This window comes from Stegodyphus dumicola, chromosome 10 (assembly GCF_044657685.1).
Source record: "Stegodyphus dumicola isolate Sdum_Otavi_A_Nest chromosome 10, ASM4465768v1".
In the NCBI taxonomy this organism is placed as follows: domain Eukaryota; kingdom Metazoa; phylum Arthropoda; class Arachnida; order Araneae; family Eresidae; genus Stegodyphus; species Stegodyphus dumicola.
Window position 1 is genome coordinate 20,348,047 of NC_140777.1, and position 14,999 is coordinate 20,363,045.

Below are 14,999 nucleotides of genomic sequence, written 5' to 3' on the forward strand. Positions count from 1 at the left end.
AGAAAGGAAAGTATTTGTTGTTGCTATTCTTCATCTGTGCATGATCTTGATAGTAAATGTTTGTAACACTTTTTTTTTTTTTCAGAACTTGGCGAGAAGTGGATTTCAAAATGTGGAGAAGGTAAATATCATTGTTTTTAGATAATTTAGTATTTATTCGATACTTCATAATTGATTTCTTTATTTTCTTCTTAAAATATTGGAACATTTTCATGATTTAAAGATGGAATGCATAATAAAAAAAATTAGGGGCTTTGGATTCCTTTTCTTCGTTTTACTCATCAGCAGGTAATTTACTACTAACTATAAAATGCCAGATTACATATAGAAGCTACAAATTGTAAATAAAGGAACAAAAAAATCAATCGCCAATGATTGACATTAAATTTCTGTTCAGCCCCTATTGATAATCAGTTTGTAGGCAGTATCAAATGTAAGAAGTAATACATTTGTTAAAAATTTTAATTTAAATAATTTAATATTTTAGAATTAAAACAGCAGTATTATGTATAAAGAAAAAGTGTAATTTCCGTTGAAATGGTATGGAACAGTATACATTAGTAGTGTGGGATGTATACAAAAAGATAACTGCAATTCACTCACCACTTAAAATGTTATTGATTTTAATGCAACTTGTTTTGGATATTGTCACAAAAAAGTCTTGGCAGCATATAAAACAATTTGCAGGTTCTTGTCATTTTTCTGAAAATATTTATTAATGTTTTTGTAAAATCATTGGGGGGAAGAGTTTAAATGACAGTTTCGCATTAATTTATGTACATGAATGATATTACTCTCTAATTTGAGAAATAATCTTGTGAAATACACTATTATCATACCAAGCTGAATCTTTAAACAACAACTTTGATTTTAACTAATATATCTGTATGTCAAAGGTTGCTTTTTCAGTATCAGGTATTTATGTAGATGTTTTGAAGATCGAATGATGGACCATAGAAAACTATTCCAATTTGAGAAATGAATATTAAGGTAGACTTCAGAGCTAGCAATTGTGCTTAGGTGACGCCTTTCAATAAATATATACAAAACTTATATTTTTATATATTGAAAATAAGAAAATATATGTATTGAATGTAAGAAAATTGAGGAGGAAAATTTTAAATTAATAAAAATAAAATCCTCATACGAGCAAAATTACCCAAGATCTTAATTAGAACTATGCACAGTTACTCCTGAAGATAGCTAGCTACTGATTTAAATTTTCAAATGAAAATTTCTAAAAGATACTTTTTACTGAGAAACAGATGTGTATGACAGAAAGTTGGCTTTCCAATTCTCATTTGCAGAAATGAAAAAATTCAAAATATTTTTTATCTTTTTTGTAAATTTCTCAATTATATACAAAATGAAATCTATACAAGACTTATAAAACTTACCATTCTTTTCATTGGCTGAGTCATGAACTTTGAGAATTGTCTTCACGATCTGTTTTGCTTAGAGTTTTATTCAAAATCTATACCAAATTAAGATTTCTTTTTTGTCTAACTTAAAATTTTATATTAGTATGTTTCTCTTCCATTTGGTGCTCAGTAAAGGATTAGTAATGAAAACTTCCTTTGCAAAAAGGATTACATCAAAACTCTAATTCTGTACATTTTTAGTAAAAGATGTTATGTTGTTAAGTTTCTGAAGTAGTTTTTGACTTCTTTCATGAAATCAAATTTCTTGCCATTCAGTTAATTTGCAGAGAGCAAAACGGATGAAAATCTGAAGGGGGCAAGGTCAGTGGAACAAAGTGAGTGCTGGATGATATTCAATTTTAACTTCCTAAGTTTCTGCAGTGTATTAAGTGACATGTGGTCTAGTATTGACATGATGCAAGATGATGTTTTTTTGATTGAGCAAATTTGGACATTTTGTTTGGATTTCAACAATCATAATTGCTTACAGAACTTCTCTGCAGTTATTGTTTCACATGGAAGAAGTTTGTAAAAATGTATTCCTCTGCAATCTCACCAGACACAACATTTTTCTGCAGTTCAGCCTTTGCCATAGATTCTGCTCTTTCACTCCAATGCTTCGAGCTTCTTTTTCATATAATGCTGTTATACACAACCCATTCTCTACTCAAATAAGACATAATCCAAAAAAGGCTCCTTTTGTTGAGGGTAAGGAAAGAAATTTTGTAATTTGTGGATTATTATTCACCAAATCACAGATAAAGTCATTATCAATGATGGTAGGTTGTTCTGAGCTAAGTTTATTGTTTAGATTGAAATCAGCATTTTGGAATAGACTAAACCATTTTTTTAACTGTCTTAAGAGCTAGAGTACAATCCAGAAAAACATTTTGAATATTCTTTGTTGCAGTTCCAACTCTTTCCTTTTTTTAACTCATATAATATAATATGATGAAAATGTAACTTTTCATCTTTCATTTTGAATATTAGTCCTCCTAAAGATAAACTCTTTTTTAAGGTTATGTAGAACTCAAAATGAATTACGATAGCTGTCAATTAATTACACGTACAGTCATTAGATTATTTTAAAGCAGAAGACATGAAAAATGTGCAATGCCCTCGCTAGGACTCAAACCCTGGACTTCTCGAATATGTGTCGAGTATGCTTTCTATTGCACACAAAGGCATGCAAAAATGACGGAGAAAATACCTTGTGTACTTTCCTTTTTAAAAGGTGACTGGGGATTATGGGACCCGATTGCCAAATCCGGCGGTGATGAATTATCACCCACTACTTTTTTTAGATTGGGCACCACTTGTAGAGTCATTATGTTTTTTTTTTTAAAGCTGGAGATGTGAAAAACGTGCTGTGCCCTCATTGGTATTCAAAACCTGGACCTCTCGAACAGACGTCGTGTATGCTTCCAATTACATCTTGAAGGCATGTGGAAAGGAGGGAGAAAATACTTTATAAATATAATTTTAAAAAATCAGCATCTATGAGCCATCTGTGAAAATCGGGCACCAACTGTTGCAGTTATTTAGTTTATACTTTTATGCTATTTTATTTTGATTGCTTTCTTTGAAATTAGTTACCATCAAATTTCTATAGTTAAAGCACTCATTTTTTAAATATTTTTCGACATTTCCAGTAGCAAGCATCTTATTATATTCAATATAAAAATATAATGAGCATATTTATGTGATTAGTTTGCAGTCTTTTTTTTTTTTTTTTTTTTTTTTTGTGTGTGTGTGTGTGTGTGTGTGTATGTGTTTTAATTATTCTAACCAAAATTATCTGAATGTGTTTGACAAAATGTTTATCTGACCACAGCCCTCATAATTTTAATCATTAATACTCGAGCAAGAATTGATTTAAATTGTACATTTGCCATACAAATTTGACTTTTGTAATGTAAGTAAATACATTTGTATCTCTTCAAAATTGACTGCAGCTTACTTAACATATATTAGTATTCCAAATTTTCAGAAATGGACAGTTCACTTGAAATTTTGAACAGTTCACTAAATTTAAATATTTTTTGCTAATGAAATGTACATGAATAATAATAATATAAATAAATTTTTTAAATCTTTATCCTACTGTGAATATGAACCTAATTTTTTTAGCTATTGCATCCAAATTCTTTTGGTGTATTTTTGCAATATATTACGCTGATGAATCTATTGCATCAAAAGGCTGATCTATAACTATCTGCTTTCAGGCTATGGCTTTTATTGTCTCTTCAATGAAACACCACAGGCAACTGAAAGAAAAATTAAACTTGCTAATTAAAACCAGAAATCTTCTGAATACAGTGCAGAAGAATGACAATGATGACATAGTCCATGCAGTGCAACTTACAGTAAAGAAAGTTTGGGAGAAAGAATGAAGTATTTACAAACTAAAATTTTTGTTAGCCTCATTTTAAAAACTATTTATTCAGTAGATTTCGTCTATTTAAGAGTATTTTTTTATGTAAAGAACTCAATGTGTACTTATTATCTAATTTTGGAAACTAGTCTTCTTCATAAATATAATTTCATACATCATACATTAACAAGCTAATTATATCTAAAAATTAATAGCTCATTATATTTAAGAATAAAATAAATATTCAAAATAACCATTTCACATATAACTGCTCATAGGTACATGAGGTTATAGAACTTGAATATTCAGTGACAGTATACAATTAAGTTAGGAAAAGCAGTTAAGAAATTTTTAATGACAAAAAATGTATGTACACAAGAGTGTTTTAATATGCATTTGTAGAAAGTAATTAAGCAGAATTCAATTTTTGTGATGATAGATATGTTTTAAAAATTCACACATCCACATATATATATTTTAACTCCAATTTTGTTTTCATCTAGAAAACAAGTCAACCTAAAATTAGTACAAATAAACATCAAATCCATTGCTAATTGCAGTTTCATTGAAATTCTGCAATTTGATCATGTTTTATCGAATTGTTACTGTTCACGGAATTTCTCCATTTGTTTACTATTATACCGCACAAAATTATCATCCTTTTAATAATCTCATGAGCCAAAAAGTGTTAATTTACTGCATCCAAAGTGATTTTTAATCCACACAGTTATTGTCATTTGTTAAGCTGTTATATTGCATAAGTGATATTCACATCTAGCACGGTTCTCTCCCTCCCAATGTTTATTTTCTCAAAGGTTGGTAATCTGTTAAAATATTGATAGTGTGTATATTAAAAACTTTAATCTTTATCATTGCTGACTAAAATCATGTACTGTACTATCATGCTACGAGTCAGAACAACTTGTTTTGATCCTTTTTAGCATACTTTAAGAAATTTATGCTAGACTAAGTGGCATATTTAAATAAATCAGTTATTCCTTATTAAGAAAAGAAAGAATAAATCTGAAAATAATTAGTGAACAATATAAAAATTCCACATTTACATAAGACTGTTTTTTCCTATATATCTGTGAAATATGACTTTTTCGCAATATTTTTCGCAATATTTTTAACATTCTCTTGAATTAACATTATCTTATGAAAATTTAGATTGAAAATTTAAGTTTAAAATCTTTATTATTAGTTTAAAATCTTTATTATTAGGAATACAACACTAGGTCAGCAATATAACAGTGTATTTCAAAAATTCCATTGTGGTTTAAATATTTAGTGCTGACTTCAAAACTGTGTAACATCATTCTGGAAATGTCCCCCCCCCTTTATTTTCCTTTATAAATGTTGTCATTAAAAAGAACTGAATTGAGCTTATTTTAAGTCAGCATTTTATAAAATACTTGTTTTTTCTTTTCGTATTGAGATGAATATTTAAAATTTATACCTGTGTGCCAAATTGTTGAGAATTGCATGTATATAACCTATTATCTATTTTATATGTATTTTATATGTATTTTAATTGTTGGTTATGGAAATTTAGTTTTTAAGCATATTTCAATTTAAACATCCTACTGCTCTTAAATGTCTCCAATAGCTGAACTGTATACTTTTATTTCTTCCTACTATAACATATCATTATGTCAGTTTTTCAGCAAAATCTTAGGATTACTGTTTTTAGGCAGTTGTGTTGCATATGTGTTCTTTTAAATACTTTGTAGTCTCAATTCAACTTAAATTTTTTCAGTGTACTGAATTTTAAAGTGAAAAATATTTAATATGCTAAATTTAACTGCTCAACATTCAATATATTACATACTTGTTCTCCATTTAATTTGAAGAAAATATATTTCTGTATATTCTTGTTAATTATATAATTTGTTATTGTATAAAACTAGTCTAAATAATAAAAATATATGAAACTAAAAAAAAAGGTTTCATATTTGATTTTTTTTCTCATATCGGAAAAGTTGAAGCATAAAATCATCAGTTTCAAAAAGCAAAACTTTTTACACATCAGATTATGCATAGTTTGTTTATTTTATTAATACATAAACTAATTAGCTTACAAAAAATTAGTGACGAGTTATTTCTTTCTTGAAATCCTTGCACCACAGAATATTTACCAGTATTGGGTTTTATTACTCATTGTAAAGATAATTAAATTGGCAATGGAATTTTCTATCATTGAAAGCTTCCAAGTTTCCTGGCAAAAAAATCACAGACACCTGCCATTTAGTTTCACATCATGAAACAAAGCAGTTTCTTTAAGCCTAAGGCACCACAGTGTGAGCAATGAACTTAAAAAGATTGAACAGGACACCAGCTACCACAGCTGGATATATCTAGAAATTTGAATAGATTATAATGGGTAGCTTTTTACCTATTTGAAGACATACATAAATTAAGAATACACTATTAATAAGCTATTCTATTTAAGTCATAAAAATGATGACATTCTAAAAAATCACTATCCTCTTATTTTTCATTATAAAAGAGGACATCTGAAATAAAATTAAAAAGAAATTATGTTTCAATACTTGGCAACAATTCCTTAAATCTAGAGGTCAAATGAAAATAGTTTGGGAGAATCAGTATACTTTGTAAAGAATGCAGCAGCTTAGTTAAAAAGAGATGATGATTATGCTTAAATAAGCTAGCTGCAAACACTTTCCAAGAAACACATTCTAAATTAGTTAAATATACTATTGACACATGTTAGTTCTAATCAAAATGATAAAACAGCAAGCAGGATTAATTATTTAGGATAAAGCAAATAATGAGTAAAATAGGAGAAGACAACATGACTTAATATAGAGTTCAGTATTTTGGACAAAAATTCTTAATATTTTTTATCATTTAACACATTTTTCAAGTATAGGCACTATTTCCAAATGGAATCACAACTGTAGATAGATAAGATCACTGATAAATTTTATCTGTATATAAATTTAATCTAGTTTCATTCTTTTTAAAATATCAAATCAAAATTTTTAACATCTTGAATTTTTAAGAAGGCTAATTTTTAAATTTCGGTCTGTTGGTACAACCTCCTAAATAATAAAAAAAAAATATTGGAAACCAAAGCTATTAAAACATTATGCATATAAAAATATTAATAAAATTTTTCAAATAAAAGATACTGCCCCTCCAATAACTGAAAAAATATAAACATTTATGTAATATCCAAAACACCTTCATAACTAGGAATTATAAAGGAACATAACAGAGAGCAATTCAAGTTTAAGAGAAGCTTAAGCTTGTATGATTAATCACATCATATTCAAAGTAAATATACAACAGGGGAAAAAAATCACTAAATAACTAAATGCAATCATTTGCAATTAGTTTTCCCTTTAAACATTTTTATGACATAAAAAATTCATTTTAAATCTTGATTCTTCAAGACTGATTTAAATGAGGGAATGGTACGCCTGCCACATTAATAACGTAGCTGTTGGTCTCGAGCCAGCAGGCCAACTATATATGATAAAAAGGCGTTTAATTTGTGAACTTTCCATAACAAAAGAAGTGAATGATACAAATAACAACATGAAAGGTAAACAATGGAGAAATATTCTCTTCAGCACCAAAACAAGTATTTTCAAATGTACAATTTTTATGAAGTGGATGCATTTGAAACAATGCATAACTGTATCATTTCAACTCATTAAAGTTTGTTAAAATGATTAAGGAATTAAAAATTTTTACAAACTGTTTGTTTTCAAACAATTGCCATTTTATGATCCTTGCATTTGATGGAATGAAAAATTAAATACAGTATGTTTGGCACCCATTATACGAGTAGAAGAAACTTCACACGTATGATGTAACACTGCATTTCACAAACACGAAATTTTGAGCAATAATTAGCATGCATCTGCATTATACTAATTCTACTCTTTTTTTTAAATATCTTGAAGAAAGGGTGCAAAACGTGATTCATTTTCACAAAATTTGCTCATGAAATTCACAGGCTTTTATTATTTCTTTAAACTGAATCCAATGAGCAATTGAGTGTAAACAATGTTTGATCTTTCACAATTCCTGATATATTTATCAGTTTGTATAAATCATATTTATCAGAGATACTTTATGTTGCATAATCCACTTTATCCCAACTTAATATATTTGTATCTGATGGAGTTTTAAAATCAATGTCATCCAATGAAAACATATCTAAAGTTTCTTGGTTACTTCCCATGCTTGGTAATAAAGGATCACTATTATAGTTGTAACTTCGTAGCTGGTTTATAGAAGATACATTAGAATTGTTATTTGTTATAGCTTCTAACCAATCTGGAAGTTCAACATCCATGTCTATTTCACCATTTAATGGACAATTGTTATTTGGCTGATGTTCCTGTGATAAATCAGAAAACTGTGATGTCTGAGCTGTACAATCAGTTGCATCATTACGATCTAACACACCTAAATCCATTGGATCCATTGTTATGTCTTGCAATTCCATGTGCAAATCAAATTCAAGTGTTGGATTCTGTGTACCTTCTGATTGTTGGTAAACAGTTGAAGGCTGAGGTTGAGAACTCACTTCCTGTTGCTCTTGGATTTCCAGTCTCTTTGAATCTGGTAAAATGGGTTTCATATCTTCAACATTTGGAAAAACAGGGGGCACTGAAGGACATCCTGTTTTCTGCGTTTCTGGAGTAGTGGGAGTTGGAGGTTCTTGTGCAGCACTTGGTGGTAATTCTAAAGGAAATTATGCAAATTAATATTCACATTTTATGAATAAGAATTCATTAAATTACATGATTATAAATGGTATGAATTTCACATTGACTTAAATTTAAATAAAGAATATTATAAACATATAAGAAAAATGAGTATTTCACATATGATATATTTTTATTTTATTTCTTTATTTATTTGATGTTTCTGCAGTACTACTAAGTCCAAATTACTTTCTCTTTTATGTAGTTTTTAGTAATGACGGAAAAACATTTAAAAAACTGTATAAAGATCAAAAAGGAAATGAATAAAAAGCAATTACCCATCTCAAACCTTCAAATTAATTTATTAAGCACATACACACAACAGAAACAAATACAATAATCTATAAATATAATTTATATAAATAAGTATAAATTTAATATAATTTTTATAGTTCATTTGCAAAGCAAAGAATATTTCCAGAGAGGATTCTGTTATTCAAAATTATAGCCAATTAATTCATGTAATTTTCTTCTAACATTTCATACAATTTTTATTCAACATTTTTCTAGAGCATAAGTTATAAAATTTCTGTTTTAGAGGTAAATGAAGCAAATGCAAAAAAATTTAAAAAGTTTCACATTCCCATTTAATCTACAGAATGGGTAATATCGGAAATGATTCTCCAGACAAGAAGCATATCAGGGCCGCAGTTCCCCCAGGGTTCTATTTTAGGGCCCGTAATCTATCTCTTTTATGTTTCTTACTTACCTAAATCGCACTTTTTAGGCTGTTATGCTGACGATATGGCTTTCGCCGTCTGATCACATCAAGAATATTAAAAGAAAGGCTGTGGCTGTTAGTAGCAGTCTAAATTCCCTACTTGGTAATTACTCAAAGCTTGACCTAAATAAGAAAAGGCATATCTACATGGCTATGATAAGGCCCACCTTTTCTCATGCCTCGCCGGTCTGGTCAACTACCTCAAAAAAGGACATAACACAACTGCAAATTACACAGAATAAGTTTCTCTGTACAATTACCAACGCCCACTTTTATGTAAGAAATGACACCTTACATAGAGAAAGAAAGTTAGGATCTAAAGTTAGAAAGTGTTTGTTGAAAAATTTCTGCATAAGATAATGCTAACTTCTTTGACCGTGCAATCAACTGTCACCACTTCAATAATTTTCAAGTTTTTAATTATGAAGTTCTTGAACAGGATAACACTTAACGTCCGTACACGACTTTCCTCACCCGCGATTCTAACTTCCCAACTCAGCTTATTTCAAATTTTTGTTTTGTATATTTTCTGTACATAAAGTGCGATTTTCACATGTTTTACTTTAGATGTATTATTTTATGTTTACCTGAATATATGCACTACTTGTATTGTACTTTATTTTGTGTTTTGTATGTACTCCGAACGTATCTATTTTATGTAATTTAAGTTATGATTTACTCCATGCTGTCAAGCCTTTCCATTGCTTTATTGATTGCTTGCTCTCACTTGCCTTGTGACATATGGTCACCCCCCTCCTCTTGCCATTTTATGAGCCTCCTATTTATGAGCCAGATTTATCTACGTTAAGCAATAAACTTATTGAGCCGGAAACCTTGCGCTTCGGTGTGATATCACGGCAATACTCGTCCAGAACAAACGAACAAGAATGGGTATAAATTAAAAAATACAAATTAAAACAAAACACAAACCCTTTATTAGATTTTACAGGAATTTTCATAATATTTAAATGCCTTTTATAAATGCATAGTTCTTGTACACAAGCTTTTTGATAGTCTTATCTATCTGCTTGAAATATAATTCCATTCTGCAAAATTAAATTTAAAAATATTTCTGTAGTGGTGATCTAAAATGGTGAATAATTTGAGTTTTATTCATCAATTAACTGAGCTTATAATGTCTATTCCTGCAAAAAAGAAATTCTTAACACTGAGGATGATAAAAGCTTTATGAAATTTTTCTCTTAGCTAAAGTATCCATTACCCATGTTTTAATCTAATCATGGATTGTGGCATTACCAAATATTCAAATATGCTATACTCACAAGAAAAGTCTAAAGTTATTAATAACCATCCATAAAAGAAGATTGATGTCATTTATATAAATAAGGGGGGGGGGAATAAAATGTTTTTTCCCTTACAATATATTGGTTTTACAATATAACTAATGAAAAATATATAAAAATCTTAGAACATACATTTTTGTTTTGTTTTTAATTACTTAACATGGAATATAAAATATAAATCTACAAAGATAGAAAATTAAAACATAAAGCAATCCTTAGTCTTAAGCATTTATTTCAATTGAAATTTGATTTAATTGTTTGAAATTGCAGAAAATTTCAGTAACTACTGGTGTGTTAAAATTATTTAAACACAATAGCACAGCTAAATAATAACCAATTACAACTCATTCTATGAAACATCAATATTATAAAAATTTTAAAGAAATTTAATATGTGGTATGCAAATCAATTAAAAATTTACCTTTTTAATGAATTTTAAACCTATAAAATATTTCAGAATTCTGAAATGTGAATTGAAAAATATAATCAATATTAACATAAACATGTAATTAAATGTTCCCCCCCCCCGAAAAAAAATGGGTTGTAAAATGGATTGAAAATTAATTCAGAAGGAATTTTTGGCGACATTTGTACATGCATATGCATGTATCTTGCACAACTCAAAAATGATTACACATAGAATGTTGACATTTTGGATATGGGACTGCTATAACATGTAATTGTGCACCTCTCTTTTTTGTTGCAATCGGATGCACCAAACATATATATCCACCCTCTTACCCAGCTTGTTGAGTTCTGTTTTTATTCTTGTATGTTGGTAAATTATGCCCCACCTTTAAAAGTGATAGAATTATGTTGTTCGTATGTTCCGGTTAAGGTTTTTATGATTTTAGTTTATCTGCATGCAATAGTTGCATGCAGATAGAACTTATTAATGAATGCGATAGAACTTATTAATCAACAATTTAAAACTGGCCTTAGGCCAGTTAGTTAAAACTGCCCTAGGTTTAATTGCATGTAATACAACTTATAAATCAAAAATTTAAAACCGGCCGTAGGCCAAATGTGGCAGCTATTTGTTTACATTAGAAACTCTTAGTAGTACAGTACAAAGTCCGAAATCTGGACGTCCATTACTCAGAATGATCTAAAATCTGGACCTCAAAATCACCAACCAAGTTTTTCTCTTAGGCTTTATGCATGCACATTTGATTTGCTCCTCTGTGCATAATAAAACATCTGGAGAGTCGCGATTCTTAATTTCACTTCGACACTACATAAAATAGCTTGTTATTGAAGAAACAATCATTTTAGCATAAATTTGTACCACCAGTAATTTGGCTCTGTTGCTGCGTATGTGCTTTGGCACATATCTCAAACAGAAACATTCCACATAGTAGATACATGGTTGACCTGACGCCACCCCCCTGGCAAATAATAATTTATTATACTTTACTTTCATCACCGCATGTTTATCAAAACACAACAACTTGATGTGGCGGTGCCTAAACATTTTTTTATGTTATTTTTTTATGAACAATAAAGGAGTATGGTAACCTTTCATGTTGACGATGAAAGTTTTTATCACTTGGTGATGATTACAGATTTAAATTAAATGTGCTAAAAAATTTTGACGAAAAATTTACCAAAAATTTCTTTCCATATGCTAAAAATAGATTTTGTTGATAATACCCATTGACTCAAAGATTACATTTAGGGATATCTGAATTAAGAATAACTGATTTATTATTCACCCAGAACCAGCGCCAGAGCTCATATGGCTGCAGCTAATCTCAGAATTTTGGACCCACATAGACTGCATTAGGCGGTAAGATATCTAGCGCTAGCCCTCAATAAGGCTTAAAAGTATATGTGGGAATTTATTTATTCAGAACTCTGATAAGCCTTAGGCATGTAGAAGAAATAGACATAAGTATAATGAATAACTAAACTTTAATCAGGCTTAATTGTCTCCATGCACGATAGAACAAGATAAAATTTAACGGAACAACTTGTCGGTAGTTGCCAAGTTCATGACGCATAGCCAAATATGTATAAAGAAGGATAGCTAAATTTGATGATGATAGCCGTTAATTTTGAAGGTTTTCAGATATCGCAAAACAAAGGTGAAATTTTCCCATTAACAGATTTTGTAAAGAAATGTGGAGAAGTAGTAATAAATGAAGATGATATACAAAACGTTTTTTAAATTATGAATCGCGAATCTGTAGTATGGTTCTAGATCCAGAAAATACCGCTACCGATAATGAAGAAAGTGACAGAGAATTTACTGAAAACGAGAAAATTTCGATTGACAAGTTAGTTGAAATTCTCGAAACAGCAGATGACTTCAACAATGCAACTAAACAAGAGATTATGTCAGTCTACAGAATTAAAGAGAAAGTATTAGCAAAAAAAAAAGCAACTTAAAATCACTTACATTGAAAGAAATGATTAATAAGGTAAACAAATAAATATTAAGTTTTTTTTTTTTTTTTTTGTGTGTGTGTGTGTAAATTTTGATACCCTTTAGATCATAAATACTTCATTATTTCATAAAAACACAATTTCATATTTTTAATTTTATAATTTCTACATGCCATCTTACTAGATTTAAACTGAATATCCGGAAAAATTCCAAATTCGGAATCAGCGAAGTCTTGACGAGTCCAGATTTCGGACTTTGTACTGTATATGAATCGCCAATTAAAAGCACTGTCAGGTATACCCTTTAAGAATTTTTAGATAGAGCATTTAGTTAGGATTTTTTTTTAAAGTAGATGTAGCCTTATATCTCTTATGATGGAATTTATTTAGAATAGAGAATACTGACTTGCATTCCAGGGCAGTATTTTTTATTTTTGATAGTTTGTTTTGAAAGCAAAGCAGAAATTGTAGATGTAACTGCGATTTCATATTTTCAATTTTATAATTTTTACATGCCATCTTACTAAATTTAAAAAATCTTATTAATGTATTACATCTTACTACATTATTTATCTGGAAAAATCCTAAATCTGGAATCGCCGAAGTCCCGACAAGTCCGGATTTTGGACTTTGTACTGTATGGCGAATTAAGTCATTTGGTGCATCATATTTGATGTATTTTTTCCCCAATGGGACCAGAAGCTAACTTTACATTTGCACCGAAGATTTTGTCTTCCTATCCATTTTCCGAATTCCTTATTTTTTGTGCAGAAATCCCAACTATAATTCCATTTTCTTAATTGTACTTGAGGTTTTAGGTTTTTATGTATTTTACAATTTTTAATGAAGATGTTTCGAGTTCTTAGATATTTTTAGCTTGCCCCAAAGTGAAAAATGAATTGATTTAATGTGAAATATATGAAGAAATAAGTTTAAATGAAGTGCAACCAAAAATATGTATAATTCATTAGGCTGCACAAGAAAGTCCTGTGGTGTTCACATCTGATTTTTTTACCAAAGATTTATATTAATACTTTTTTAGCACAAAATTTTTGTTTTTATGAAAAGAGATAAAAGTTAAAAATATGATTCAGCATTTGGACACAACCAAAAAATTCCACAATTATATCTAGGTATATGTCATAAACTAGGTTCACTATAGGAGTTTGACTGCATACTATATGAAACCTTGAATAAAAAAAACGAAAGCAAAAAAATTTAGTAGTCTATGGGGGGAAAAAAAAAAAAAAAAAAAAGAGAGAGAGAGAGAGAGAGAAAGAAACGATTACCTCCATTTTTAATCAGTATCTCTAAAACATCATCCACTGCTTGGCTTTTAACAGATTTTCTTCCACTTCTTTTACCTGAAGATGACTGAGACTTTTCCTACATTTATTAAATGAAATAATACTTATTAAGACTCTTTATGCAAACATTTAATTTATCCTAACCTTCACTTTTATTGTATACTCACCTGTTTTATTTTTGTCACTGGCTTTACAGTTTCACTGTAATCAGCTGGAGATTTTTTCACTATGTATTTCTGTTCATTTGCTTCCCCCTGGACTGGTTTCGATGATATCACATTAGAAAAGTTTGGAACAGATGATGTCCTTATGTAAAAAAAGTGTGCCATTAATTCTTTAATTAATTATATATATAAAATCTCTTCCCCCAAAAAGCCAAATTATCTTGTCAGTATGAAAAAAGCTGTTTAAAAAATGAATGAACCTCATTTAATACTTACAAATATATAATTTTAAAATCAATTTTAATAAAAAATACAAACTTTAAGCTTCTCCAAGTACACACAAATTAAAATATCTGAATATTTATAGTTATCAAACAAATCTGTATATCATGATTGTTATTATTACGCAAGATTTTTTTCCCTAAAAATAAATAGTTAAAAATTAAAACATTATTCACTACAAAATAGTAATATTTAGTCCACTTCGAAACCTTGTATAGGTAGGGGAGGAAGGAAGTATTCAGTTCTCTCTTTTTTGGGGGGGGAGGGAGGACAATTATCTACAAACATCTCCA

The 14,999-nt window shown here is 29.1% G+C and overlaps 2 protein-coding genes across 7 annotated transcripts in view; one reads left to right on the forward strand and one right to left on the reverse strand.

The window, feature by feature from the left end:
• LOC118202070 (uncharacterized) overlaps positions 1 to 5,734 on the forward strand; it is a 71,884-nt gene extending 66,150 nt beyond the window's left edge. For 5 of the 6 annotated variants that reach the window (XM_085824714.1, XM_085824715.1, XM_085824713.1 and 2 more), the window contains 2 exons: positions 86 to 121; positions 3,647 to 5,734. In XM_085824714.1, coding sequence (XP_085680840.1) covers positions 86 to 121; positions 3,647 to 3,814 — 204 coding nt within the window. In that variant the 3' untranslated portion in view covers positions 3,815 to 5,734. Of the gene's footprint in view, positions 1 to 85; positions 122 to 3,646 lie in introns of those variants that run through there. The other variant, XR_015043310.1, reaches the window with a different exon arrangement.
• An 89-nt stretch (positions 5,735 to 5,823) lies between these two features.
• Positions 5,824 to 14,999, reverse strand: part of LOC118202069 (uncharacterized) — a 158,480-nt gene continuing 149,304 nt past the window's right edge. Inside the window, exons 14-16 of the mRNA XM_085824711.1 lie at positions 14,428 to 14,566; positions 14,243 to 14,339; positions 5,824 to 8,517 (exon numbers count right to left, since the gene is read on the reverse strand). Of these exons, the coding sequence (XP_085680837.1) occupies positions 7,901 to 8,517; positions 14,243 to 14,339; positions 14,428 to 14,566 (853 nt within the window). The 3' untranslated portion in view covers positions 5,824 to 7,900. The remainder of the gene's footprint in view (positions 8,518 to 14,242; positions 14,340 to 14,427; positions 14,567 to 14,999) is intronic.